We start from the raw sequence: 27,968 nt of genomic DNA, 5'->3' as shown, positions 1-27,968 counted from the left end.
CTAACAGCGAAAATAGCGTATTTCTAGCTTCTATAGGCACTAAGATGGAAAAAATATATTACACTGAAATCTCTAGGTGTTAGCCAAGGCTGGTACATATCATGTTGGCAGCTGCCCAATTTATTTCTCCAACCAGCATTAGCTGCATATATATATATATATATATATATATATAAAGAGAGAGAGCGCGCGCGCACTCCTTTCAGGCAAGAATAGAAGCCCCAGACGCTGGAGGGAGCCTCTCCTGGGAAGGTGAGAATGGCCACCAGGGTTCTTTCCTCGGTCAAAGCCACACAGAAAACCCACTTACCTTTCAGCTGTTCTTCAAGGCGGACGGGATGGTGAGCAGAGCCTCACACTTCGCCCTTTCCCTGGGCTGCCCACTGAGCTCCTCGACCTCCGCGGGTGTGGAGGGAGGCCTGCTGTCGTGCGGGGGGCTCCTTGAGGGCCCCCGCGTCCACTGGGCTCGGTGGCCCAGGCCAGAGCCCATAGCACACAGGTGCGGCCTCTGCTTGTCACAGGCCCTCGCGTGGAGCCAAAGCCCGCCTTCCTTGCCATAGCCAGCCCTCCTCAGAGTCAGCCAGGCCTGCAGGCCCCAGGACTAGGAGTGATAGCTCCAATTTCTAAATCCCAAAGCGCGCGCGTTTCCCGAACCAGCGTGCGCCCCCGGGGCGCCTTGGAACGCGCAGTTTGGAGAGAAGCAGCCATGACGTGCCAGGCGGCCTGTGCGACCAGTCTCCATGGTTGCTGGGTGGAAGCAGGACCCGAGTCTAGTCGGGCGTCCAGCTCCCGTCAAGGGCGGTCAAGGCGGGGGAGGTTCCCGGCCAGTCAGGCCCTGGGAGGCCGCCCTTCAGGTCCTCCCTCGCCCCCCTCTCCTAGGGTTGCTTGGAAATCTCTGAGGGGCCCGCGCAGCAATCGCGCCAGGCTGCACTACGCGGGGCTGCGATTGACGTCGGTTCCGGAGACGGCCACAGCGTGGCAGCAGCGAGCGCCCGGCGCGGTCGCAATAAATTATCTGCCCGCGGCAGCCGCAGTCAGGCAGCCCACGGCCCCGCGATGCAAATACGCCGCTTTATCCGCCCCAGCGCATCCCGCCCCACCCCCGGCGCGGGTGGAAGCCCCCAACGTCCACAGACCCTTCTCAAGTATCGAATGCATACCAAGGCATCATCTTAAGGTGGGGAAAACAATAACCACCAAAATCAAACAAACAAACAAAAAGAACTCGGGCCCAGAACGGCAGGGTCATTTCGCTGTCCCAGGAAGCTACCGGGACAAATCTGGCCGAGGTTCACCTAGGCCAAGTCAGCTCTGCGCCACCGCTCTCCTTCAAGCTCACGCCCGACGCACCCTCCGCGCCTCCTCCCAGGCGGCTGCACAGTTCTCTCTAGGGAGAGTTCTCTCTCGGGAGATGGGGAGCGCGGTCGCCAGACATCCCGCTGCGCCGAGGTGGTTGGGGAGGGGGGTGTCCCCCTATCGCCCAGACTCGGTTTGTGTCCTTCCTCCAACCTTAGCTGCGGCCCCTGCCACTCACAATAACACCACTACATCCTCTGCACCGAAACTTCCCGCCAAGCAACACCCAACAATTAACCCCATCCTCTCCTTCAACACAGAATTCCACCCACGAACCTGTTCCCTCTCCCCGCGCTCTCCAGACATCTCTCTCATCGGAAAACCACGCGAAGCGAAGCAGGCACTCAGCAGAGGACTCTGGCTGAATTAGTAAGTTTTTGGTTTTTTGCTCATTCTACCTTTACTGTCTAGAAACCTCTTCCCAAGGAATAGAAGGTACTGTGATAAAGACGCCTGTCGATGAATTCACTTTGCCCTCCTCACTTACCATCCTCCCACCTCGGGAACTATCTCCATTTAATTCAATCCTGCCAGTTGGGTCATGAATGAAAAGGAAAAAAAAAAAAAAATCCAAACCCGGGAGGCTGGTGGGGAACGCAGGGTGCACGGTCACTTCCTTTTGGGGGCTCTGCGAGGTCGCTGGGGAAGGGGAGAGAAGCCCTCAGTTGGCGCTGCCCCGTGCCAGGGAGCTTTGGCACGGAAGGAAGGTGAGCCAAGGTGAGCACGCTGGGGAGAGGGGAGGGAGGGAGGGTGTGTGTGTGTGTTGGCGTGTGGGAACTGTGGTGTGTGATAGGGGTGCGTGTGAACGGGTAGGTGGGTGGGAGAGGGTTAGGTCTGCCCCCTTCCAGGGCCGCCCTGGGGTGCTCTCTCCCAATGCCGCCGGCGCCCGCTGCCTCCTCACCACCTTTGCTCCTTTCTCCCCACGTGTCTCACCTTCAGATGGCGGTTCCCAGAAGCTCCAGTCCCTCTGACAGCTGTCGCTTGGGCAGCCCGGGGAGACGAATTGTCCTTCGTGGTGCTAGAGGACGCAGGAAATTAGCCAGGTTGCGAGTTGCAAAGCGGCCGCCACGGCGCCAGGAACTGGGCACACCCCACCTCCAGCGGGAGCGGCCGGGCCGGGCCGGGCCGGGGCCTCATCTCACTCGCCATCGCCGGACAAAGCACAGCCGAGCCTGGCTGGAAGGCTGAGCTCCGAAGCAGGCAGGACGGAGCGGAGCAAAAGAATGCGGCTCTATTCTCGCAAGGGAAATTATAAAAAAGTTCATGTTCACGGTTCCCATCCACATGACCGACAGCGGCCAATGGAAGGGCCGAACAACTCATAAAGTTGTATTGCAAAGTTGTAAATTTTCATAAACAACAACGGATTTATGACCCTTTCCCCATCACTAAGAGGAGGCAGCTCCTACACCGGCGCCATCTTACCACCGAGGCGGCCCCGAGTTGGGGCCGCAGGTTTTACAGACCCAGTTGTGCCGGGGGTTTATTAAAAGGAGTAATAAGAAGCGGGTCCAGCCCAAGCAGGAGACGGGAGTCGAGGTCTTCGCCCGCCAAGCTGCCACTGTTCTGCGCTGTCCCCACCGCCCCTCGCCTCTTCCCCAGCCCCAGCCCCTCATTTTCCACATCCAGATGCCTTTGCCAGGGTTTCGCAGCGGGGTCTGTGGCCAGTGCCCCTTCCTACCCCTTAGCTTCAGTGCTGGGTTCTGGGGCCGCCTCGCTTTTCCTGAATGTGGGGCTGGGGGCGGCATCAGAGGCCCTGAATCCTGCGTCCTTTCCTGGGCTGGGTTCAGGGCTCCTGGGGAATTCGGAATCAGTCGCAGGATGATATACCTTCTGGAACCCACTCTATAACCTTAGAGGAAAGGGTGGACTTGGGATTCTCTCCTGGAATCCATGGAGGGTTTGGGGGAGGTTCATAGAATAGATTATAATGTATCAATCGAAGATTTCCGTTTTTAGGGATCTGGAAGATGTTTGTATACACACCCAAACCAGAAAAAAATCTCCACACAGAAATGTGCATGTACAATTATGGACACACAGAAATGTGTGCACACAATTATGGACACAAATACATAGTTGTGGGCTCACAAAAATAAAGACACAAAGACACCTATATAAATCTCCATAGCAATCCATGCGAAAAGGGAGTCAACAGGCACATACACTAGTACATGACACCCAGCACTTGAACCCTATCCGTCCTTCCATTTTGCTGTCCCAAAGCCCCTTTGGCCATACAGACCTAGCCAGGGCTTGCTCTCCAGTCATGCTTCACTCTCTCTTCCCCAGCACACCACAACTCCCAGATAAAGCAGTCCACAGTTCTTTGTCATCAAGCATCTTTATTTTTCTGTTACATAAAACACTGTTAACTGGGCAAGACGGGAAGTGTAGGAAAAGGTACCTTCCCATTCCTGGAAGCCCAGACTAGAGCTGAGAGGGATGAGGGGGACACAGGACAACACAGGAGATGAAGGGCACTGGGAAGGGCATAAGTCCCCTCACCGGCTATAGAGTTAGCTCAAGACAACACACCATGCTACAAAGTCACCCCATTAACACATCCTTCCCAAGTCAGGACATTGCCTTACAAATGAGCTCGAAGACTATATAAATGACCAAAAAAAAAAAAAAAAAATCATGTTCAAATATACAATATTTGCCATTGTAGGAAAAGTCAGGGTACACATATTCAACATGGCTGGACAGTAGGACACAAGGGCCAGGGGAGGGGCAGGGAGGCTGGGAGCATCTCTGCAGTCCTACTAAGCAGAAGTGAACCCAGAGGCCCAGGCAGCTAGCTTGGGAATGCTCCAGAAGGAGGGGATGATGGGCCTGAACAGGAGGTGCCCAGACCAAAGAAGGAGGAATTCTAGATTGTAGCACTTAGAATGCTTTGGAATAAATATATTATTTTCCATTTAAATAGAAGCCAATGCCCTGGTCCCCGGATCCCAGCGCCTTCTCAGCGCAGCCTCAGGGACCCCAAAGGCTACTAGCCGGAAGCAGCAGAGGCCTGGCCGAGGAGGGGGGAGGGTTCGGCAATAGGTAGCAGGCGAGCCAGCGAGCACAAAATAGGTAGTTTGGGGCGAGTAGGTAGTACTGAGAATCAGGTCCTTGCCGGTACCGGGGGAGGTGCTGGGGGTCTGACAGTGTTGGGACACTTCTGGGCTTCCTGGGAGTGGAGGCCCTCTGGGGCTGGGCCCATAGGTAGTTTGGGAGTGCCTCTCCTGGAGGAGGCCTGTGCTAGGTAGTATTTTAACCGTGCCAGCGTAGAGCTGGTCGGCCTGGGGTTGGGGGTGTCTGTTGGGGGTCCTCAGAGGCAGAGGGGATCCCCAGTGGGACCCAGTTTGGTGACTGCTCAGTCAAAAAAAAAAACTGGGAGCTGGAGTGGGTAATGGAGTAGATTGGATGCAGGTTGGGGAGTGGGTGTTTTTTTTTTTTTAACATTTTATTTCTTTTTCCACTTTTGTAAATAAAATCAGTCTCTAAAGACGCTTTCCAGACTGTCTGGTGCAGCCAGGGCCCTCATTCCTCCTCCTCCTCGTCCTCGTCGTCCTCCTCCTCGTCTTCGTCCTCGTCGTCGGCCTTGTCCGCGGCGGTGGCGGCGGCGGCGGCTGCAGAGGCGGCGGGCGCGGCACCTTCGGGGGCGCCGGAAGCGGCCGGACCCTCCTCCTTATGCTCCTTCTTCCACTTCATGCGGCGGTTCTGGAACCAGATCTTGATCTGGCGCTCGGTCAGGCAGAGCGCGTGGGCGATCTCGATGCGGCGGCGCCGCGTCAGGTAGCGGTTGAAGTGGAACTCCTTCTCCAGCTCCAGCGTCTGGTAGCGCGTGTAGGTCTGGCGGCCCCGCTTTCGGTCCGGCCCTGCGAGCAGACACATGGACACATGGATACAAGGACAGACAAGCCGACAGGGACACAGGCCAGGGCATCAACCCGGCTGCCATCCAGGAGCGCGCATCTCCCTCCGGGCCCTGACCCAGCTCCGAGTCCCCCACCGCCCTGCGCCCCCAACCTGAGCCGGGGGAGGAGCGGGAGTCTTAGCGGAAGACCCCGACTGCGGTGCCAGACGCGCAGGCAGCTCTGTGAGGGGGGAAGGCGCAGAATCCCAACTTTACAACCGCTCTTTCCAGGCGGCTAGGCTTCCACAATGTCCTGCTTCCCCCTGACAAAGGGAAATTGTAAATATAGAGTGTGGGCAAGTGGGAGACGCTGCGCTTTTGCCATTCAAAGGCGAGCCAGCCGCTTCCCCGCCTAGCTAGGCAAGTGGGAGACCCTCTCCGGCGGCCCTCACTCCAAGGGCGCCTTTCCTCCCCAGCAGCCCGCGCCCCCATCCCCGGACCTTCCTAGGGCACTGGGCTATCTGTCTCCACTCCCACCCATTCGTCCCTCCCTACCTTTAAATGGCCCCTGACACAGGGGCGCATGAGGGACCCTAAAGGGTTTGGCTCTCCTTGCTTTTGAGAAGAAAAGCCAGGCTGAAAGGAAAAGGAGGAGGGAGAGAGAAGAAAGGGAGGGAGAAAGAGGATAAGAGAATAGCGAGCAAACCAACTTAATGTTGAGATTCCAAGGCAAATGGAGTTAAATAAATTTACGAGGATCGAACCCATTAATTGGGCCATAAAAAGTTTTATGAGCCTCATTTACATACAATGCTAGGAGCTCTCCAAGCTATGGCGCCTCGGCTCTAATTAAAACCAGAAAGGCAGCGCCGCCAGGAGTCACGGGGCCGCCGGCTCGCAGCCGCCTCGTTCCGCGCTCCGCGCCCCCAGCCCGGCGCTCCCAGCTCCCAGTCCGCCCGCCCACCCGGCCCGCCTAGCGGCTGCGCCTACCTGAAGACCGCATCCAGGGGTAAATGCGGAAATTGGCCTCGGCCGAGGCGTGCAGCCCGCCTTCGTCTGCCTTGTCGCAGGCGCCTTTGGCGAGGTCACTGCAGAGCCCCGGGATGTTTTGGTCGTAAGAGGCGCAGGGCAGGTTGCCGTAGGCGTCGGCACCCAGGCCGTAGCCAGACGCGAAGGGGTTCTGATAGAGGGGGCTGTTGACATTGTACAAGCCCGGTACGGTCGAAGGGAAGGCGCCGGCGGCCGCCCCGTAGCCGCTTCTCTGCGAGTTGGGCGCAAAGGAGCAAGAAGTCGGCTCGGCATTTTGGAACAGAGAAGCCCCCGCCGTATATTTGCTAAAAAGCGCGTTCACATAATACGAAGAACTCATAATTTTGACCTGTGATTTGTTGTCCGGCAGCTTTCAGTGTCGGTTTTACGAGGTAGCGTGATATATGATAACATTACACCCCCAGATTTACACCAAACCCCATTTTCTTTTGGACGGAGCTCGCCGCAGCACGTGACCGCCCACATGACTGCCTCCGCCAATCTCAGCCGCCCTCACAGGTGGTCTCGCTCGGCTGGGCCCGCGGCAGCCTAGAATGGAAGGGAAACAGGCTCAAATATGTGGCCAACGAATCTGTCCGCGCCCGGCCGGCCTGGCGCATCCCGCGGGAAAAGGACTCCCGAGGCGCCGCGGGGAGGCTCCACGCGCCGCCAGCCCGGGCCCCTGGCCGGCAGAGGCCGCGTGGAACCGGCCGGGCGCAGTCCCTTCCTTGCTTATTCCCGGACGCTGGACCAAGCTGGCGGGTCCTCCCTGCCCCTCTTCTCTACCCACTCACCCAAGCCAGGGAGGGTCTCTGCGCTCCCAAGTGCGGGCCCTGTACTCGGTGGCCAAGCGGACAAGTAGCAGCTCTGGGCAAATCGACTCTTTGCCTACGTTCCCCGTCCCAAGTCCAGTGGGCCAGAGGCCGACTTAGACTCCGATCCAGATGGGGCCGGCGCAGCGTCGCTTGCAGCTGCAGCAGGAAGGCCACCACAGACTGGAACCATGTGGTTGGAATAAAGTCAAGGTCTCCCAGCTTCCTTTGCTAAATCGGCGGCGCACTGTTTATCCTCCTAAAGGAAACAGTGAAATATTTATCTATTAATGAGCCTCATTTGCCAGCAGATTTATTAACATGAGCTTTCCTTCCCTCCTCCCGAACACCGCTAGCTGGGCAGGCTCTGTGCCTTCTCTCCTGGGCACCTGGCTGGCCTCTGGCAGCCGAAGAAATGCGTGGACAGTCTTGTCCTCCGTGCAACTCTTGGTTCCTCTTCGCTCAGAGAGAACCAAATCTCTTTCCCCCAGCTTGTTGGGACCTCAGGCCCACACCTTTCCAGGTGCCAATGTTACTATAAGGTTTCTGGTAGCCTTCACTGGGGACATCCCTGGGCCTCGGCTACCTTCTCCTGGGCGCCAAACATGCTTTAGAGCCAATTTGGAGAGGAGAGAGGCCCCAGGGGCCTGGGGACTACAACCCCTATGTTCCTCCATTTCTTTTGGAGACCCCCAAACAAAAGGGGAGACCCCCCCCCTTCAGACCTTTTCCAAAAGGCAGCTCTGGCAGCTTCACCTTTCCAAGGACTGGCTTTACTTTTCCAAGACTGGAGCACAAAGTAGTCTCACTCACTTCCACGCAGGGCCCCCACTCTAGGACCTTACTTTCCCAAGCCTCCAATCTCCGGCGCAGGGTTGGAGCACCCCAGAGGGTGGTGGGGCGACCCTTCCCCTAAATGCCTCATAAACTGCCCAGACTGCGATGGAAGCCCAGCGGCGGGGTTAGTACGCCTTTTACTGCTCAGCTCGATTGCACACCATAAACCCGACCTCACAATGGAATTGCCCCGGAAATTCTCCTCTGAGTTATAGAGTTTGATTCCTTGTGTACAAAGCACTTCCCATCACTTTCAGAGGGTTCGGGCTGTCCCCGTTCACCGCACGCTCTCGGGGGGTCCCAGAAGCACAAAAGGTGACAGGAGGGTTCACGCTTGGATGAAAATGGAGTCCCAGCTCTGGCCTAGTGGACTGCCTGAGGCATAGGTGGGGAAGTGGGGGCTGTCTGAGCAGGTGGGTGCCTGGTGGTTTTCCCTGGGGGCGCAGGGGCCATGGTGCACCAATATCCAGGGATGCCCTTTATGGAGGACCAGGGTGACAGCGTGTCCCCGGTGGGGAATGGAGGGCGTAAGACTGGTAGGAATGAAAAAAAAACAAATATTCCAAATAGCATTACTTTCCAGTAGGAAATAAAAACCTAAGAAAATTAAAGAAAGACCAAACAAACAAGAAGGCTAGGAGATCAAAGAAGCGGAATTAGACAGCTTTAGACCAATAAATTGTTCCTCGGGTGACACAGAGCAAGATGCAAAGAGAAAGACCGGCCCTGCCGCCGCCGTCTGTCTAGACTCCGGGGGCTGGAGCAGCCGACAACTATGGCGTTTGTAGTAGAACCTGCCCTAGTGAGGCGACCCGACAGACCGAGGGGGAGCGATTTCTGGGAGTGCAGGAAAGGGCCCGTTCCCAGCCAAGAGGTCTGGGAGCCCGTGCCACAGGCTCATCCCTGCCCGAGTTTTGTCGGGAGCAGGTCCAAGCCATCCTGGCAGAATGCACTGATTCTCCTCCTGGGCCAAAGAGGATCCAGATACTGCCAGCAAGGCCTCAGTCTTTCTGGGCCCAAGTCAGCCAACCCGGCTGAGCCCCACGGGTGCTGAAACCTCGCTTTCGTTTCTGAGCTTCTCTCTCCTCTCTTGCCTTCTGCAGCGGGGTTTTAAAACGGAAAAGCCAGACAAGACCAGGCTTTCAATATGGCCTCTTTAAATGCGTGTTCGCAAGCCTCCGGCTTTCTATTTATTTGGCCGGACAGACACACATGCGCTGGATTAAATGTGATAATATATTCACACAAATACTCGTTGACGCTCAATCTGAAGCAGGCCACGAGAAGGCGGGTTTCTTATCAGCCGAGTCGTCTTTAGATAAAGACATTTTCCTAGGGCCCTCCTGGAGCTGGGGTCCTACCTACCTAGCAAAGTGTTTCCCCTGCTTCTCTTTACCAAACGGTCCTCAATATTGAAATCCAGCTAAGAAGGTAAACCCAGCTCTGGGGCGGTGAATGGAGCCTGCCAGGAGTCGGGCGGGAGAAGATTTGCTTCTATAAACGTTGCCACACGCAACCCGCGCTCAGGTTGCGCGCCTCTTATGCACCCAATGCGCAGTCTTCCATCGCGACTCGGACACCGACTCATCGGAGTGCAGAGGCGCTCCGGCTGCCGCGGGGTCCCGTCTGCGCGCCTCCCGGACACCCGCCGGCCAAGGGCAAGAGAGGCCTTGCCCGGGGTAGTCCACGAGGCCTCTGAGTTCCCGACCGGCTTGCACCTACCTGGGGCCTCCGTGACCGGTAACCACCGATCTGCTCCTTCGCCGTTTATTTAAAGTTACATAAATCGAGCTTTGTATCTGCGGCTTGGAGACATGGCCACGGGTGACTCTTGGGGAAGCTATAAAACCCCTTTCACCAAAGGCTGTGAAATTTTATGTATTAAGTAAGGAAATATAATGAAGGCGTGTGTCTGTAATACCAACGTGTGTATATAAACAGAAAAAGGAGGGGAGAGAGACACACGGATAGTGACGCCCAGGAGAGATGTCAGCCAAAAAAACGCAGTCCCGGGTTTTACAGCGTGTACAGCGCCGAGAAGCAGGTTGTAAACATTTTGTGGGCTTGGCGGAGATTATTACAACCCAAATAAACGCACCGCGTGGCGTGTTCACAAGGGCTCAGGACTGCTTCGGCGGGGTTCCCTGTTTGCTTTTGCATTTTCCTCCTGAAACCATTCTGTACCCGGGGCTGATCCTCGCAAACGCGGGAACGCACCCGGGCCTCCTCCTGGAAGGGTCTGAGGCGTATACCCCCGCCCAGGGTAGAGGGTAGGCTCGAATGGGCTTGGGGTTCCCTCCCTCCCCGTCCTCGCCTCTGAAGCAGGGGACGGACGCCAGAGTAGCCTTGATGCCTCCACTACCCAGGAAATTCGCAGGCGAGAGAAAGCAAGGGCGGCTTTCACCACGTCAACTCTTGTCCTGGAGCTGGGATGTAAACAGAATTAAATATCATGTATTTTAGAATAACCAAAGCAGTTCCTCGTCCCGGTTCCGGGATTCCCTATCCTTCCAGACCCACACTAGACAGTTACCAAGATACGCCTTTATGCCCAATTCTCAGCCGCCTGATTGTCCCGTGACGTTTTTAAGGCGGCCGAGTCCCGGGGTCCCGGCTCGCCTCTGAGTGCTGACTCTCCCTGCACCGGGACGCAGCCTTCGGGGGTCTCTCGGGTCGCCACAGGACCCTCGGCCACTGTGTATGCCCTCTGCGCGCCCTCTGGAGGGTCACCAGGTCCACGGGCTGTAGGCCTTAGTCCTGGTGTCTGTCCGCCGGTCGGTCGCGTTCTCCGAGTGTCGTGAGGCCCCGAGGCCTGACCCCAGGGTGGGCACAGTCACCCTAGATCGGTCCCCGCGACTGGAGCTACCGCCCCGCAGCCTCGGGACAGCGGCAGCACCGCAGTGCTAGGCCCCCGCCCAGGATGGGGAGAGACGCGGGCGCGAACTGTGCAGGTCAGGCGAGACCCAGTCGCTTGCTTTTTTTTGTCTCCCAGCGAGGCTTCTGGCCAGGCGTGAGCGGCACCGAAAATATACGACCGCCGTTCGCTCAAATCTGGGGCTCCCATTCCAGAAGAGCTTGCATCAAGTCGACATTTTAGGAACTTCCCCGGGTCGCGGCGGCGGGAGATGGCGGCGCGGGTGCCTCTTGCGTGGAGCCATACTGCCATCTGCTGGCCTCGCCTTGACACTGCAGCCCAGCCGCCCGGCCTGAACTTCGTCAGCAGCCGCCGTGGGTCGGGGGTACCACTCTCCACGCCGGGCAAGGGCCCATCCCCGGGGGTTCTGCACAGAGCCCGGAATCTACGCTACCGAGAGGGCAGTGCCCATAAAAAAGAGAGCTGTTTCCGCAGCCGCTTTATCGGCGGCAGACAGAGCCAAGAAATGAAAGGGCTTTGGTGGAAAATCTTAATTGGGGCTGGACAGTTGTAAACCCATTAAGGGCCGAATTCCAGACAGTTCGCAGACCCGGCCTTTATGGCACACCCTCACTGCCCATTCTTTGAAGTTTCCTCTGTCTGCAACAACAGAGGGCGTCCCAACCTGGCGGCAGGGTGGGGGTGGGGGTGAGCGGACGCCCTATCCTCCGTTGTCCCCATTCCCCTTTTCCGCGCCCAAACACAGATAACTCTGCAAAAATCGAGGGCCGAGGACGGAGGACGGAGGGCGGAGGGCGGGGAGGCGAGAAAAGAAAAGTGGGGTAGGAGGCTGAACCCTCCGCCACATCTAGAAGGCGCTCGGGCCTCCGAAGTTGTGGCCGTTCCCCCCGCAGCCCTTTACACCCCATAAACGGTAACAGCCCTCATTTTCTTTTATGGCGCTTGGGGCTGCTCAGTTGCCTCGGCTCTGCCTCTGTCAGGACTTGTGCTTGGGAGAGGTGTGCGGGGCGGGCCCGCCCGGCAGGATGCGGGGGGCGGGGTGCGGGGGCGCGGGCAAAATCCAGTCCCCTGGGAGCCGCCAACTGTCCGTGCCCGCGGCCACGTTGGGGCGGCCGGGCTCCAGATTCCCTCCTGGTAGAGGCCTTAGGAGGCAGCTCTCGGTCCTGCCACCGCCCTCCCAGCTCCCCCTACCCACCCTGCTTGGGAAGATCCAGGCCCCCCTCCAGTCGCGGTGGACCCGGGTTTGGGGAATTCTTGGGGCGCCAAGACGAAAGAATGGCCATTCCCAGCCACTGGACAGCCGTAAGCGACATCCCAGCCCGGGCAACTTCTCTGAAGCCTCCCCGCAGTCCCGCAACCGGACACAAAGCCGGGAGCAGGGCCTTTCCGCCCCTTGTTGTCCACCCTTCCTCTGCTCGCTGCCTGCAGTCGCCAGGCAGCCGGCGAGGGAGGCAGAGCGGAGGGCCGCCTGGGTCTGGCTGCTGCAGGTTCACGCTCCCAAGTCAGAGACACAACTGAGCTCCGTCCTCCCGCATTTCAGCCGCTCTGCCACCCCCAGCCTACCCAGGCTCCCCTGCCCCGGAGAAGAAGGTGCAAAGAGCTGACCCGCAGAAATTAGAAAAGAATCAATATATTTTATTGGCAAAAAGTTAAATATCATTTCAACACAACGATTTGGTCAGTAGGCCTTGAGGTAACTATTGCAAAATATACAGTGTGCGTTCAGCTTGATGGAAACCCCAGATTCATTAAGGATACAAATCTACAGTAGCCCAATGGCGGTTTCATAGTGTATAATTTATTATCAATAAAATTAACTCCATTACAATAAGCATTCATTTTTCCCCCAATTAAAATTAAACGTAAACCATAGGTAGTAACCATCTGCACATACGTATAGCTCCAAATTTCCTCACTGTTTGGTGCAAAAACAATATTCAAGCTTGTTTACTTTTTCTTTAATATGTGGATTGTATATATACAATGGACAAGACCAGTCTAGAGAGTGTGTAGAAACTAAAATGTCCGCATTTCAAAAATGGAGAAAACCATGAATCTATGCGTCCCGGAGAATGCTTTCTTTCTTGTTTTAAAATTTTATGTCACTGGGAAATCCTTACAGCTAGTTTACAATCAAAGGTTAACAGCCTAGTTACACAGAAGACATATTCCACTACAGAGCTATACTCTATGCAACTGCTTTCTCCCCTCATAAACAACCTGAGTTCAAATCGAATTCTAGCTTTCACAATCACAACGGGTGCGTCACCCATCACAGAAGTTTGAGTCACAAAACATAATTACCACAATAAAACACAGTATTCAAGTATCTGGGCAGATCACTCTGCCGCACAAAGAGCAAATTAAATTAACTACACACAGTCTAAAAACTATACAGCCCGCCGTCAATAGGTGTGCATTATAAAAAGGTAGTTTTTTTGTTTGTTTGAAGTCAGGAACAGGTAGATTTTTTTTTTTTAATATATACAAGCTAGCACATAGAGCCCTCAACGCTAATGCCCCCACCTTTTTTTTTTTTTTTTTAAATCTTATAGAAAATGGAAAGCTTACAATACCTCCTCCATCAAAGTGGCAGGCCAAGGAACCAGCCTGAACAGGGTTTGCCTAGGACATGAGGCCTGGAGTTTCCAACAGCCTTGTGTGGGGTGGTGGAGGCTGGGGTAGGCTGGGGTGGGGTGGGGGTAGGAGAAGGGGACGGGCAATTCTTTCTCTCTAGCTCACTCTCTCTTTTCTAAATGAACTCGAGTCGCATCACTCGTCTTTTGCTCGGTCCTTGTTGATTTTCTTCATTTTCATCCTGCGGTTCTGGAACCAGATCTTGACCTGCCTCTCCGTAAGGTTGAGCAGTCGGGCCACCTCGTACCTGCGGTCCCGGGTGAGGTACATGTTGAACAGAAATTCCTTCTCCAGTTCCAGCGTTTGGTGTTTTGTATAGGGGCAGCGTTTCTTCCGCGTGGAGCGAGCATGGAGCCAGTTGGCAGCCGGGTTACCTGCGGGTGGGGGACAGAGAGGGGGGATTTAGGAATCGAATAAGCACACCCACCCCCTTCCGCTGGGGGCTAGGAAAACTCCTGGGGTCTTCAGCCAAAGTGCAGGGCGCTGCTGAACTGGTTAGGGAAGGCAGCCGAGCCTCGGATACAATGGAACCCTGGCAGACAGACGCAGGGACGGTCACTTACAATTGCACGCCGGAAAACCTCGGCTCCCCACCCCCACCCCCACCCCAGACCGTCCTTTCTCCTCCTCTGTCTTCCTTTCCCCTCCTCTGCTTCCTCCCACTCTCCACACGTCGTGTAAGAAGTGAAATTTGCAAACAGATCTCTTTCTTGCCACACAGGAGGAAACCACGCTGCCCTGTGTTCCTTAGCAAGCTTAATATTCTATTCTCCCTCTCACTGACTCTCTTTCCTTCCCACCTTTCCATCTACTCTCCCCATTCCTTATTTTGACCTCCCGGGAAGGCCGTGGGAGCTGGCCAGGCCGGTATGGCGCCCCTAGGCACCCCAAGGCCGTTGATCACTTCTCCAGTTTATTTGAATAATCTAGCACGGGGACCCTCGCGTCCCGGTCGCCTGCAGCCGCATCGTGGGCAGGGTTTACGCCGCCACTGGCTGAAGCAAGAAGTGGAGAGAATCGGCCGTCTTCCCCAGCGTCCCGGGTCAGGCTGCCCGGGCTGCAGTTGCTACCGCCGCTCCCGGACAATCTAGCCGCACAAAAGGCTTTCTCTGGCGCGTCGCTTTCGAAGAATCTCGCCCAGAGTATCTCTGGCTTGGTCCCGGGCAAGCCAAGGAGAGGGTCACCAGGTCTCGGGTCGTCCCGCAGCGCCTGCCCCGCCCCCTCTCCAGGCAGCCGCCGCCTCCCCTCCCCCGAAGCCCGGCGGGCCGGCTAGTCACTGCTTTCTGGACTTGGGGGGCCCCATCCGAGGAGGCTTCCCAAACAGCAACTTCTGGCTCCCGGCCTTTGCTCAGGAGGCTCCCAGCGAAGGCGAAGGCAGGCTCCGGAGAAAGCTGGAGGGCCGGCAGATCCGGGTGGCCGGCGTGGAGGCGGTGGCCGGCCTGGAAGGAGGAGACACTTACTGGGATCGATGGGGGGCTTGTCTCCGCCGCTCTCATTCTCAGGATTGTTTTCGGAGAAGGCGCCTTCGCTGGGCTGTTTTTCTCTATCAACTGGAGGAGAACCACAAGCATAGTCAGTCAGGGACAAAGTGTGCGTGTCAAGCGTGGGACAGTCACCCCTTCTGGCCGACAGCGGTTCAGGTTTAATGCCATAAGGCCGGCTGGAGGGCAAGCCCGCGAAGGAGAGCGCGCCGGGCGTGGGCTCCAGCCAGGAGCGCATGTACCTGCCGTCCGGCGCCGCCGCCGCCACGGGCGCCTGGGGGTGCACGTAGGGGTGGTGGTGATGGTGGTGATACACGGCCGCGGGCACCGCGTTGGCGCCCGCCGCGTGCACCGGGTTCCACGAGGCGCCAAACACCGCCGCCTTGGACTGGAAGCTGCAAGGGCTGAAGTCGGGGTGCTCGGCCAGCGCCGCGGCCTGCCTGGGGGGCTGGCCCAAGGCTCCCGGCGCGTAGCGGCCCGCGCCCAGCTCATCCGCGGCATCGGCGCCCAGCAGGAATGAGTCCACGTAGTAGTTGCCAAGGGCCCCAGTGGTGGCCATCGCCGTGCCCCGCGCCCGGCCGGCCCGGCCTGACCCGCGGAAATTATGAAACTGCAGATTTCATGTAACAACTTGGTGGCACCAGTGGGGGGGGGGGAGTACAGTCACCTAATAAGTTGCCGGCGCCCGCGCCCCCATTGGCCGCGCGCGTCACGTGCCCGTCCGGCAGAACAATAACGCGTAAATCACTCCGCACGCTATTAATGGCCCGGTGTTTTGCAGTCATAATTTTTATAGCAAAAGCCATATGTTTTTATGCAAAGGGATCGCGGCGCTCCGCGATCGGGTTTGTTTTAATTGTGGCCAACGAAGATTAAAAGATCAGATCTGGCCTTGCCTCTGTACTCCCTCCCCTCCCACCGCCACCACCAGACACACACTTCTTAAGCGGACTATTTTATATCACAATTAATCACGCCATCAGCAAGACGCGGGTCCCGCGCGCGAGTGCGGCCAGCAGAGCCCCTCACATAAAATTAGACAATAATTGAAGCCATAAAAAGGCAGCCAAATCGCATTCTCGCTCTACTGTATTTAAATCTATATTTATGATATTTCATAAGGAGTTATTGTTTCAGAAGCCACACAGGCTGGTGGGAAATTGGGAACGACCAACAGATTCGTTTGCCTCCTCGTGACTCCCAGCTGTAAAAATTTACGAGGACTTGGAAAGGTTAAATTAGACTGTTGTGTTTGGTTGGCGAGCTCCCTGTAAATAATCCTTGCGGTCCCTAGAGATGCGAGTTTACCCGGGGCTGGTCGAGAAAAGTCAAATTCAACGCAGTATCCGTCCCAGACTGAGCCACCACCACCTCTGCCGGAGCGCGCTGGACAGGGACAGGCCACCGAGAAGGCAGCATCAGTTGTGAACGCCCCCGGCATCTGCCCAACTGGAGCGCAGGGCGCCCGGGCAGCTCCCAAAATCGCCGCTGAGCCTCCAGCGAGGGCCCCACCGAGGAACGGCCAGGGAGACAGCGGCCAGTCCTCCCTGGGGCGATGGATTTGAGGACCTGATTGCGCCCCGCGCTCGGCTCCATCCCCGCGTATACGCACGACCACCGCGCCCCGCTCGCGGTCCGCCGGCATCACTATCCACAGCCCCGGCAGACCCAACAGGCGTCCCAGCCGTGTGTTCCGACCTTGGAGGCCCTAACGCTGAGCTCTGCAAGCCTCGTAGCTTCTATCAGGGTCATTCCCTGAACCCGAGCTGCGAAAAAACACGAGGCAGGATCAATGAAAGGCGAGTTCTCTGGCGAAAAAGCAGCTCCGCCTAAGAGACCCTTTGACTCTAATAGCTGGGAAGCCGGCACCGGAGCGGTTAGCCTCTGGGCCCCCTGTGTGAGTTCTTCTGGGCTCCTTCCTTTCTGACCACTATCCTGGACCCGCCTAGGTTACCCACCCGACCCACGGCTCTGCAGTTACAAGGCCCCAAACTCCGGGCTGCAGATCAAGTCCAGGGCTAGAAATTAAAACAGGGAGGGGCACAGGACATTGACTTTTAATCCTATTTCTCAGCTTGGCCAAATTGAGGAAGGTATTTCTTACTCCTTAGAGTCTTTCAGAGGTAAATTAAAAGGCCTCAGCCTGTATGTTAATTGAGAAAAAACAAAAACAAAACAAAACCTACCCCCAATCCGAACAGAAAGAGGCGACTCCTAAAAAGGGGTAATTAAATTCACGTGTGAACACTGTGCCTGCAAAAGTGTGTTTCTCATTAGCCCTCTTCCCTGGCGGCGAGGGCGGGCGAGCGGCATCGATCTCTTCCATCTTCTGTTTTTCCTTCATCCTCCCCAACAGTTCCAGTAATCCCCCCCCCCAAATCCTGATACATCCCTGTCCCAGGCGGGAACCCGCAAATGCCAGGCTCTCCCGGAGAATGAGGCTGCGGAGCCGCGCAGAGAGCCACCGGGTGCCCCTTCCTCTGCCCGCGCCGGAAGAGGGAAGTGGCCGACACAATGAACTCCGACGTGGCCGATCCTGGCCGCCTCAGCCCCCTCCTCCCTAATATTTTCCTTTCCTTGTAAATTCCTCCGCCCGTATCCCCACCCCCCACTGCAGCCCAGGGTGTCCTAAATATCGACCCCTTAGATTTTCATTAAGAAAAATTAACTCTGGAGGAAACCTTCACCCCTAATTGTAATTGTCTACAAACAGGCTGGACACGCCTGGTTGCCTTTTCCTTTTTTTTTTTTTTTGGTAACCAGAGAAGACACCAATTATTGTTAGTAATGTTTAAAATAAAACAGGCTATGTTGTTTTAAATAACCTTAGACTTTCCCAATAGAATGGCTTCTAAATAATTATCCCGCGTTGAGAATTAAGCAGTCCTTACTGGTGTCAGGAAAAGGGGGAAATCACAAAACTAAATATTATCCCTATTTAGCTCACAGGTTTGGGGAGAGAATATTCAGGCTTTTGTGTTTGCTTTTATTTTGGAGGTGAAAGAGATTATGTGTGCATAAAGAAACAATAAATGGGTGTAATTACAAACTGCCTTTTCTAGCCTGAGAGTTCAAAAACCTTGGCCTCCAAAACGAATCCACTACTCAAGTCCTGAAAATGGCAGAGAGGAGTTGAGGAGAATGCCCTGTGACAGCTTTTCTGATAACAGGAGGGCAGGCTGGGCAGTGAATAGTTTCTGGGCTGCTGGAGTTGGGGAGGGAAGCGCTGTTCGGTGTGCTTGAGCCTGAAGGCCTCCAGGCGTGTTGGATTCCCAGGGGTGGAAATTGTTTTCAGTTCTCGGTAGCAAGAATGGCCCCGTTGGCTTCAAACCGTGGCCTACAACTTGGAATGCGGACTCGGTGTCTAGAATTTAGGCTTCCTTTCCCCTATTATTTGAAACACACTGGCACTGGAACGATTCCCTTCTCTAGTAATGTCCCCACAAGGATGCCATATCTAACATCCTCTGACCCTGATAGAAGCTACTGGCAAGCAAACAGCCAATCTTTGCCCTAGCGGGGCTCCCTTATCGCGATTAAAGCCGGAGCCTGGACCAGCAGGCAGGGAAAGCAGAGGAAGCTTTGTGGCAGTTCCCTGCGTGTCGGTCCACCGGGCCTGGCTGAGCCCAGGACTCAGCCTCATCTCCCCATGGAAGTCAGCGAAGGCCTCCTTGCCCTCGGAATGGGCACACAAAAACGACGAGAATTCCCCCCAATCAGATCGCCTAAGCTGCCGTTCAGGACCCGCGGAGTAGGAACGCCAGGCCGCCGCCATCCGGTCGTGATCATAACCGAGGCCTTGTCTGGGCCACAGCACACCAGGCCGAGACCCACAGCCCTAGACAGCCGCGCCCCTCCAGCTCTTCCTCAGCAGATTCCCACCTCTGCTTGAACACGCATGGAAAAATAAGACACCCCACACCTCGCTCTCCCTAAACAAGCCCTGTATCTCTTCCCCCAGTTCCTCCCAAAGGAATAGTTGGGGAGGAGACAGAAAGAAAACTGGACACAGACTGAAGGTGAAAGAAAATTAAGGAAAGAAAAAAGGAAGGGGTAAACAAGAAAAAAAGAGGGAGGAAGGAGGGAGGGAAGAAAGAGTCAAAGGCAACTCTTGGGAGTAGACAGAGGTTTACAGAGAGAAGGGTAAGTGACAAGGCCAGTATCCCAGCCCCTGTCAGCCCTGTCCGCTTCCTGGTTTAGGCTGAATCTCCACTGGCAAAGCGATCTTTCCTCAACTGGTACCCCAGATTGGGCTAGAGGTGCCCCGGCCTTGCAGAAGAATGGCAGTCCCCGGCCAGGCGCAGGCCCCGAGTGGGAGACGCCCAGGACAGAGGCGTACGCCCCTGACCTTGAATGGCCCGGGGCCCAGAATTCCTACCACGCCCCTGGCATCCGCGACGGAGCAGGTAACCTGACGGTACCTGCTCCAGGCCAGGTAGGGGGAGTGGGGGAGGGGTGTGAGGCCGGCAGCCTGGCAGAGCGTTGAGGAGGCGGGGTCCAGGCTCCTGTGCGGGATAAGCCGAGGTTGCCACCGCAGGCCTGGCACGACCAGGGGTTGGATGCCCCGCCCGGCCCAGCCCGGCCCGGCCTCCGCGCGCACAGGTACCTGGAGACGATTTCAACTGAAGTAATGAAGGCAGTGTCGTGCTGTCGAGAGAAAGGTGGATCCCAACAACAGGAAACTACCTAAATCACCGACCAGTTCTGTTGCTGCCCGCTTGGAGCTGCCTCGCCCGCCGCCGGCGCCGCCGTTACTGCCGCCGCCGCCACCGCCGCCAAGTGAGAACCCTGCGATCGCGCCTGGCCCCTCGCCAACCTGCTCCCGCCGCTGCCGCCGAGCGCCTCCAGGGCTGCCGCTAAGGCATCGCGGAGGAAGAAGCCGCCGGCCCCGGTAAGGTAAACCTGGGAGAAGGAAGGTAAAGGAGAGAGGAAGATGGAAGGAGGAGAGAAAGCCAGAAGAGAGGAGGGAACGAGCAGCGTGCGCGCTTGTTTCCCAAATCTTGCAGCCCAGCGAGCCGGCGCGGCGCCGAGCGGCTGCAGCCCAGGGCGATTCGCACGCGCCAGGGATAGCTCGGAGCCCGGCTCCCTGTCTGGCCTCGGCCTCCCGCGCTCGCTCCCCGCCACTCGCTCTTCCCCTCTCTCCCTCCCCGCCAGCCAGCCAGCCGGGGCGCGCGCTCCCGCGCCCCCTCCCCCCTGCTGTCGCTCCCCCCCACCCCGCCTCCCGCGAGCAGGAAACGCGTGGCCCCGCCGAGAGAGACCAGGTGGGGGAGGCCGTGCTGGGGGCGGGAGGACCCATGCAGCCCCGCCGCGGTCTACCTAACCGCTGCCGCGGACGCTAGTGACCCGCTGAGGGCCCATCCAGCTCCCCGGAATCCTAGTCTGGGGGTCATCGAGGACCAAGAGACCCACGAAATAGCCAGCCTCTGCGAACCTCCCAGGGGGATCCCGAAACAAATCCTGTTTGGCTTCCTCTGTCTATGCAGCTCCCCTCTCAACTGAAACCACTGGTCCAAGACAGCCACAATCCAGATATACTAGCAAGTCATAAAACTGAACAAAAGCCGACAAACCTTACGGCACCAGGGCTATAGGGCCCAGACAAATTACGACCGTCTAGGTAATATTTAAATAGATGCCTAAAGTAATTGCAGGGGGCGCGGGCTAGTCCTGTTGTAAAAGCGGTGGACGGGATAAAGTGGAAGGTGAAGATAAGAAGTTAAAAAAAGAGGTAAAATTAAAAAGCTTCATTCCACAGCTTTTATTCTTCTATAAGAACATAAACATCATCTTTTTTTTCCACGCACAGCAGCATTACAATATTAATTTATTCTGATTTAAGATTAGAAGTAAATAGAGCTAGAACTAACATTTATAATAATGATAGAATGCATTTGCATAAAACAAGATTGGCAATTTTTCATAATAATAGACATTTATACAGATTTGTATTTTATAGTTTTTTTCTTTTTCTGCACCTACAGGTTTGACCCTTTTATGCATGTAACTTCACAGTATAAAGGAAACCCAGCAATGTCTCCCTTCTCTAGTCTATTCCGCTTGCTCCAGCCCTCCTCGGCTTATGTGAATTTTGGAAAGAAAAGGGGGAAAGGGGGGGGGGAACCTCTGCAGAATAGGGAGAACTGTGGTGTGCTTGTCGTATGTTACCAGTGGTAACAATTATTTAATGACAAAAAATGCACTAAATCTGCATGTATAAACAAAGCTACATTCTATTATTTATCTACAGCCAGAAGGACATGGAAATTCAAAGTAACTGAAATAATTTAGTCCCACAATGCAAGACCTTACACAAACTGGAAGAGACGTTTCCTTCTCCTGGTCATTTCTTCTTCTTTTAAAGCTGAGCTATCTTACAGAGGAAGGAAAAATGAATCTTTCTGACTTTCTCAATTTTACCAATCAGCCAAAGTCAAACCCTTTTGCCAACCTGCATGTCCATTTCTGCAAGCCCTTCTCTGCCAAGGAAAAAAGAGAAAAGAAACCCAGAGGCCTGTGCCCCCTGATTAAACACAGCCCTGCACTCCAGGCAGGCAAGCCCGGTGGCGGCTCCTTGCACCATTGACCTCAGGCCAGACACCTCAGCTGCCTACAATGGGACCTCCGCCTTCCGGCTAGGTCGCCGGCCCTGCAGGAAACCAGCTGCACCCAGAGGACAGAGGCCATTTCAAGCAGTGGAACCCCGAGACAGCAAACCATCCCAGTCACCACTTGACACTGAGGACAGCATCTCTCTATAGAATTTTAGCACGATATGGCTTTTTCCCCCAGAAAACAACAAATAAACCAGCACCAAGCAGACAGACAAAGAAACAAAAAGTCAGAACAAACCAGCCCTGCACAGATGTAACGGCCAGCGAGATGGCGAGTGTGGGAGGGAGGAGTGGGGGGCTCCGGCACAGGTGCGAGTTCCTGGGCAGAGCCGAAGACAAGAGGGAGGAGAACGGTTCTCTGGACACGGAAAGAACCACATTGCCTGGAGCTTCATCAGGAAAAATTAAAGTTGGCTGTGAGCTCCCGGATCCGGTTTTCTCGGTTCATTTTCTTCAGTTTCATCCTGCGGTTCTGAAACCAGATTTTAACTTGTCTGTCCGTGAGGTGGACGCTGCGGCTGATCTCTAGGCGCCGCTCTCGAGTAAGGTACATGTTGAACAGAAACTCCTTCTCCAGCTCCAGCGTCTGGTGCTTGGTGTAGGGGCAGCGCTTCTTCCGGCCGCTCTTTGCAGTGAGCCAGTTGGCTGCGTTTTCGCCTTTGGAATTGCCTGGCATTTGAAAGAATAAAGAGGGGAAGGTTAGATCGAGGCCATGGGGGTTGCATGCAGGGGGGAATTCGGGTCGTCTCTACAGTAAGAGGGATGCCCTAAGTCACCCAGAGAGAGTTATGCCCCCCCTCCCGCCCCTTTTAGTTTTCCCAGGGAGAGCAGTTCCTCCAAAAGTCTTGTGTAAAATCGAGCAGGCCTCCCATCTACACCTCCTCTCTTACATTTTCCTCCACTTTTCCCCCCCAGACACCTGTTTTAGCACAAAGCTGCCATGCGCTTGCAGAAGGAACGGACTGGGAGGGCAGGCTGTATATCTTGAACTTAACGCTTTTTTTTTTTTTGCCTCTCGCCCCAAGGCAGACAAGCATTTCCTGCAACCCCCAGCCTGGGGGGACAGGGGTGCTCACTTGGAAGGGGGGCGGGCAACGTGGCTGTGTCTCACTCCAGCCCCGTGGTTACCCAAGGCCTGTTGAGGAGAGGGAGAAGGGCAGAGCTGGGAGCTAGGGAAGGCACAAAAAACTGATTGGGGTCAAGGGCCCTCCCTCACGTCTCTCCAGGAACCAGGGACGTGCAGTCTGGGCGGTTTCGAGTTCCAGGAGAAGCGAAATGACCCCTCTCTGACTCTCAGATCAGGGCCCAGGCGTCCGGGACGGATCTGCCTTTTCTTCTCCCCGCAACGAGGATTCCCGCCCCTCAAGCAAGTTTGAAAAAAGCAAGGGGGATCGTAAACTCGAACTTCGCCGGTTAATGGTCTTATTTATTGGTGCTGGCGGCTGCTTATTTTGGATGCCTTACAAACATCCGCGCTATCTGCGGGCGAGCCACTTTCCCTCCCTCCCCCTCCCCCTCGCGTGGGCCGCGCCTCGCAGGCTGGGCCCAGACTCGGTTTTGGGTGCTCCGGGGCACGGAGAAGGGCATGCACAAGAGGGGAGTTGCTCGCTGGTGTCCTCGGCTCCAGTCGGAGTGAGGGGAGGCGAGAGCAGAGAACGTCTCGGTGTGGGGCGCTAAGCCGGGACAAGAATTTTTTACTGCGTCCCCACGCCCAAATATTAAAAAAGCAAGTTCACAAGGTCAGCCTGCCTGCACTCGGGCCAAGGCCGGCCGGCTGCTGTGCGGACTCCTGGCTCTCTGCTCCTTCCCTTCTCTGGGTCTGCCTGTCTGCTAACCCGCCTGACTGCGGAGCCCTTCAGCGCGCCCTGCTTACCCAGGGAGTCCTTCTCGGGCGAGGCTTTGCTGCTCTCGGAAGGGGCCGGGGAGAGCTCCTCCGCGGCCGAGGACGACGCTTGCGCCTCCTCGTCGCCCTGCGAGCCCCCGCCGCCGCCGCCACCGCAAGCCAGCGTGGGGGGCGGCGGCGAATCGAGGGCTCGCTCCTTCCGGGCTGCATCCACCGAACCGGAGGCGAGCGCGGGTGGCGGGTCGAAGCCGCGCCCCGGGGGCTGAGCGGGGAACGGGCCGGCGCCGAGCTGCGGCGCGCCGCCGCCACCGCCGCCGCCGTAGCCCTTGGCGGTGCCATAGGCCTGAGAGAGGCGGAAGTAGCCGGGCACTGGCACTCCGCTGGCGGTACCCAGGGTGCAGCCGTCGGGCGGCGGGCCCCTCGGGAAGGGGGCCAGCTCGGCAGCGGCGGACGAGCCTTTGGGGCATTTGTCAGCCGAGTCGTAGAGGCAGTAGGAGCTCTCCTCTTTGATGTTCTGCGCGAAAGAGCACGAGGTGGCCTGCGGCGGGGGCTGGGGTGGTTGCGGTGGGGGCGGCGGCTGGGGCTGCTGCGGCGGCGGCGGCCCTTCGGGCTGCTCCATACGGCACGACCGGGGCGCTTCCAGCCACAGGTCTATAGGCGCCGGCCCGTAGCCGTGCGCCCCGGGACCCAGGCCCCCGCTGCCACCACCGCTGCCCGGCGACGCCGCCTCATTGCGCTTGCCTCCCAGAGCCGGGAAGATCCCGCAGCTCTGCAGCCCATAGGGCAGGTCGGCGGCGGACGGCAGGTAGACCCCGCCGTGGGCGTAGTAGCCGCCACCGCCGCCGCCCCCAGCGCCGCTGCCACCACCGCCAGCCTCGCCTCTGCCGGAGCTGATGAGCGAGTCGACCAAAAAAGAGTTCGCGGCGGGGCTCTCCGAGCATGACATTGTTGTGGGATAATTTGGCGAAGGGAGCAGATAGCCCTTTCTGGCTGACATTTCTTGTGCAAAACATGCTGAATACGATTAGCAATCCCCCCGCACCACGGCGGGCGCCCGCAGCCAATCCTGAGCCAGAGTTTCCGCGCGACCACTCCCAGTTTGGTTTCGTAGGCGCGGGGCCGCTCTCCGAGGGCGCCCTCCGAGCCCGCGATTGATATAAATATGTAATCTGTATTGATGGGCCGCAAGACGCACACCCGATACCTCAACCCAAAGGCCAGAAGCGACGGGGGCTGCCCCAACGTGGCTGGTGGGGGGCCTGGCCCCTGGGCTCGCTCCGCCCATGCCCGGGCGCGCGCCCTCCTTTGGGGTCTGTTTGAAGGGCCCCTGGGCCCCGTGCAGTTAACAAGTGGGGTGTTTATGGTGCGCACCCCGGCCCTCTTTGGGGGCTCCCTGTTTTAATTTTTCGAATCAACCACCTGACTTGGGTGCACTCTTAAAACACTAAGGGGGGGGGGGCGTCAGTGCCTCAAGTTCTTCCCATTCAGCCCCAGACCGAGAGCTCTATCCCCAAGGTGGGGACCTAGTCCTAAGATCGCCAGGATCTTCAGAGTTTCCGAAATCCAGAGGAGACTGGAAGCTGGCAATCGCTACTTCTTTCTAGCATCCCTCACCGAACTTCCCCCAAAATGCAATGCCCTGGTCTCTCAGCCCCAAACCCCGCTCCACTCCTCCTCCACCAGTGGGTTGATCCAGTTAGGATTTTTGCCTATGGTGTGCTCACCTGGCTTGCCTTCTCTGCAGCTCCTGTTGGTGAACCTTGGTGGGCTGGCATCAGTGGGGGGGTCGAGGCGACTGACAGCTTTGGCTGAAAGACTTTCCCACCCTTACTCCAAGGCCAGAGCCAGGTCCAGGCACCCCACAGCCACATCACCCTGGCAGCCTCCAAGCTCATACGCCTTTGAGGGGAAGTGAAAGAAGTGTTGATCTTGAGGGTCTTTGGCTTACCCAGAGGGGAAGACCTGGAGGGGGTCTTGCGTGGGGGACGGCCAACGAACACCTCTGCCACCCAATTCTCAAATTCTCCCTTTAGCCTTGGCATTTGCACACAGAGGCTACGACAAGAACCAGTGTCACCACACTCCTGCCTCTGTCCCCTCCCCTCCTCTCCCCTCCCCTCCAAACCCACGGATGGGGCAGCCCTCACTCCCGTGGTGTGAGCATTTTAACGAGGCCCGCGGTGAGGAAATCCGTTCCCTGTGAGGCCTGGCTGGGCTCGTGGCCCAGTTATAGGCGCGTTCGGAGGCCAGGCCCTTTGCTCAACAGACACCCAGGCCTCCTCCTTCCCTGGTCGTAGGGACCGCGCTCTTAGTGAATTGGAAACGGCCGGCCCAGGGCGCTAGCCCCCAAGTGTGGGCCTCATACATGTCTCAGGAAACGCGACCTTTTCCGGCCGGATCCAGGGAGCCCAGGAGGTCGCTGCCTTGTCCCGGGCCTGCGGGCTAGGGCTAGAGCTCTCCAGGATGCCCCAGGCCTGCCCACTTCGCCAGCTCCGGCCCCTGCAGCAGGCTTGACTCGAGCGACTGCACGCCGGCATCCCGGGAAGCAGACCGCTCGGGCCTCGGCGGGCGGCGGCAGGGAACGACCCATGCATCCCAGGTGATTTGCTAGACACTTGGCCTTGTTCTTCCCAGTATGGACCCAGTCGGAGGAGGAAGCCGAGCCTGAGAGGACCCAGAGAGAGCGTACGGGAGAGCAAGCGGCAGAGTCCCGGCGCCGGCTTCTGAGATGTAAGCACGCAGTTGCTGTCTCTGCCGGCAGCGGCTGCTCAGCTCGGCGCGCAGCACCCGGAGGCCGCGCCACCGCTTGCGCTGCGCTCCAGCCACTTCTACCTCTGCGCCCCGCGGTGACCGGCTCCGCGGACTGGGCCTCTGGGGTGGAGAAGAGAGGAACAGAAAGAGAAAGAAAGGAAAAGAGGAGAGGACAGAGGGAGAGAAAAGAGAGGTAGAAAAAGAGAGCCAACTCTCTCCAATCCGACAGGATCTTGAGGCGGCAGTAGCATCGCCGCCGCCGCCGAATCAAGTGAGGGGTCGGTGCCGAGAGCAGGAAATGTCCCTCGCTCTCCATATTGCTCAAACGCCTCAAACGCACAAGGCCAAGGCAAATTTTCATCAGGCTAGGCCCACGAGGTCAACGAACTTGAGGAGCAGAAGTTTCAGAATAAGGCAGCCTAGGACCTTTCCCCAGATGGGCTTGGTCCTTACCCGGCTTGTCAGGAGAGTGAAACTGACTGGGACTGTTGTGTTCAGCAGTGCTACTGGGAAATGCCACAAAGCCAAGGGCTGCCTGAGAAGGGGGCTTCGCCCCTGAGTGCTGTTCATGCCTATCAGGAAATTTCTGCCCAGGGGGAAGTAGGTTCGGAGCATAGGAGAGGGTCCCTTGAGAAGAATGAGCCCCAGCAGGAAAGTGGGCCAGGACTGGGTGCTTTTTCAGTCAAAATGATGCAGAAAGAGACTTCCCAGGCCACAGGTTCCGAAGGGGCAGTGACCACAGGAGAAAAATGCTTGAGATAGTGGAGGCTAAATAAAATAAAGTGAAAGACAATGATCTAAACTTGTCTTTCTTAATATTTTTGAAAGTTGGACCCCCTTTGGTAAATCTAAGGCCATGTTCTGACTCTTACCCTGTGAAAAATGCAAATCTGTGCATTCCCACAATTTGACCCAGTCATTTTCAGGGAATTCACAGACCCCCTCAAAGCCTTTTTCTTGGCCTCTCCAGAATGTTCCAAGACTCTGGGAATTCAGTAGCCCTGCCAGTTTGACTGGTAAGACAAGCTGGGTTCCCGGCTGTAGGCGGATCAGGCCCCGTCTAGTCAGAGCTCTGTAGGGTGGCCAAATGGCCTTCTAGGCTGAATGGGATCCAAGCGCATGCACGCTCCAACCAAGGTTACAAATACAGTTTGGTGCCATGTCTGTTATGAGAAGGCCACTGCAGCTGAGGAGTAGAGGAGGTGGAAAGCTCGTTGTGGGCTTATAGACCATGGCATTGGCACTTGGGTCTTCACAGACCTTTGGGGAGAGTTGGATGTTTCTCCCTAGCACCTTTCCCCCCTCCTAATAAAGCCAAATAGGATGTTGAGTTTGTGCTGTTTCTTGCTTGAAAACAAAACAAAACAGAAAACACGTAAGCCCATGTGGGATCTTCTCTCTGGCCCAGGTCTGCCATTCTACCTCCACTGCTGAGCCGAGAGTGAGAGTGAATGGAGAGCCCATGGGTGCACTTGGGATACAGATTGGCTTGCCCCGCTGGTTTGGACAAGAAGATATCCACACAGCAGAAGCTCAAGTCAAATGCCTGCTGCCTTCTCAGTTAGTCTCCGAGCTCCCAGCATCCCGACTGCCTCAAGGCTCCACACTCCCCAGACTGTAACACCGAGGTGTTCGCTTTCTCAATAAAATATTCCATTTACTGATCATGTCAGCTTTCCTAGGGTTCCCCACCCCCAAGAAATTAAGAAAAGCAATTCAATGGTCGGCTTCCGGACACTCTCTCCCTCTCGCCCATTTGCCTTCTTTTTCTCTCTTTCCTCCTCTTTCTCAGCTGCCGAATTTCTCTCTTGGTGGTCAGAATGCCTTTGACCTAAAACTCTTTGGTGTCTGCCTGCTTCAACCAGGCCTGTGCAGTTGCCGGGGGCCCA

General features: G+C 56.7%; 3 protein-coding genes across 3 annotated transcripts; all 3 read right to left on the bottom strand.

Moving 5' to 3' along the window:
• Positions 1–3,108: 3,108 nt before the first annotated feature.
• HOXA7 (homeobox A7) lies at positions 3,109–7,133 on the bottom strand. The gene is made up of 3 exons (XM_061165468.1): positions 7,027–7,133; positions 6,194–6,781; positions 3,109–5,225 (listed from the first exon to the last, which is right to left on the bottom strand). Exons 2-3 carry the CDS (start codon positions 6,570–6,572, stop codon positions 4,888–4,890), a joined length of 717 nt encoding a protein of 238 aa, XP_061021451.1. The 5' UTR covers positions 6,573–6,781; positions 7,027–7,133; the 3' UTR covers positions 3,109–4,887.
• A 5,305-nt stretch (positions 7,134–12,438) lies between these two features.
• HOXA9 (homeobox A9) lies at positions 12,439–15,875 on the bottom strand. The gene is made up of 2 exons (XM_061165466.1): positions 14,854–15,875; positions 12,439–13,767 (listed from the first exon to the last, which is right to left on the bottom strand). The coding sequence occupies exons 1-2, from the start codon at positions 15,431–15,433 to the stop codon at positions 13,529–13,531; spliced, it is 819 nt and encodes a 272-aa protein (XP_061021449.1). The 5' UTR covers positions 15,434–15,875; the 3' UTR covers positions 12,439–13,528.
• A 5,999-nt stretch (positions 15,876–21,874) lies between these two features.
• Positions 21,875–24,325, bottom strand: HOXA10 (homeobox A10). The gene is made up of 2 exons (XM_061165464.1): positions 23,359–24,325; positions 21,875–22,154 (listed from the first exon to the last, which is right to left on the bottom strand). The coding sequence occupies exons 1-2, from the start codon at positions 24,323–24,325 to the stop codon at positions 21,880–21,882; spliced, it is 1,242 nt and encodes a 413-aa protein (XP_061021447.1). The 3' UTR covers positions 21,875–21,879.
• Positions 24,326–27,968: the final 3,643 nt, after the last annotated feature.

The sequence above is a fragment of the Dama dama genome, chromosome 18, assembly GCF_033118175.1.
Source record: "Dama dama isolate Ldn47 chromosome 18, ASM3311817v1, whole genome shotgun sequence".
Taxonomy (NCBI): domain Eukaryota; kingdom Metazoa; phylum Chordata; class Mammalia; order Artiodactyla; family Cervidae; genus Dama; species Dama dama.
Note: the sequence above shows the minus strand (reverse complement) of the source record. Positions and strands in the feature narration are given on the sequence as shown.

What these genes read in the sequence shown, in the direction of transcription:
- HOXA7 (XM_061165468.1), bottom strand. Translation starts at nt 6,572, where the DNA reads ATGAGTTCTTCGTATTATGTGAACGCGCTTTTTAGCAAATATACGGCG. An exon ending in CCCCTGGATGCGGTCTTCAG is followed by an intron (nt 5,226 to 6,193) that starts GTAGGCGCAGCC and finishes GTCTGCTCGCAG; the next exon opens with GGCCGGACCGAAAGCGGGGC.
- HOXA10 (XM_061165464.1), bottom strand. Translation starts at nt 24,325, where the DNA reads ATGTCAGCCAGAAAGGGCTATCTGCTCCCTTCGCCAAATTATCCCACA. An exon ending in GCCCGAGAAGGACTCCCTGG is followed by an intron (nt 22,155 to 23,358) that starts GTAAGCAGGGCG and finishes TTCAAATGCCAG; the next exon opens with GCAATTCCAAAGGCGAAAAC.
- HOXA9 (XM_061165466.1), bottom strand. Translation starts at nt 15,433, where the DNA reads ATGGCCACCACTGGGGCCCTTGGCAACTACTACGTGGACTCATTCCTG. An exon ending in CAAGCCCCCCATCGATCCCA is followed by an intron (nt 13,768 to 14,853) that starts GTAAGTGTCTCC and finishes CCCCACCCGCAG; the next exon opens with GTAACCCGGCTGCCAACTGG.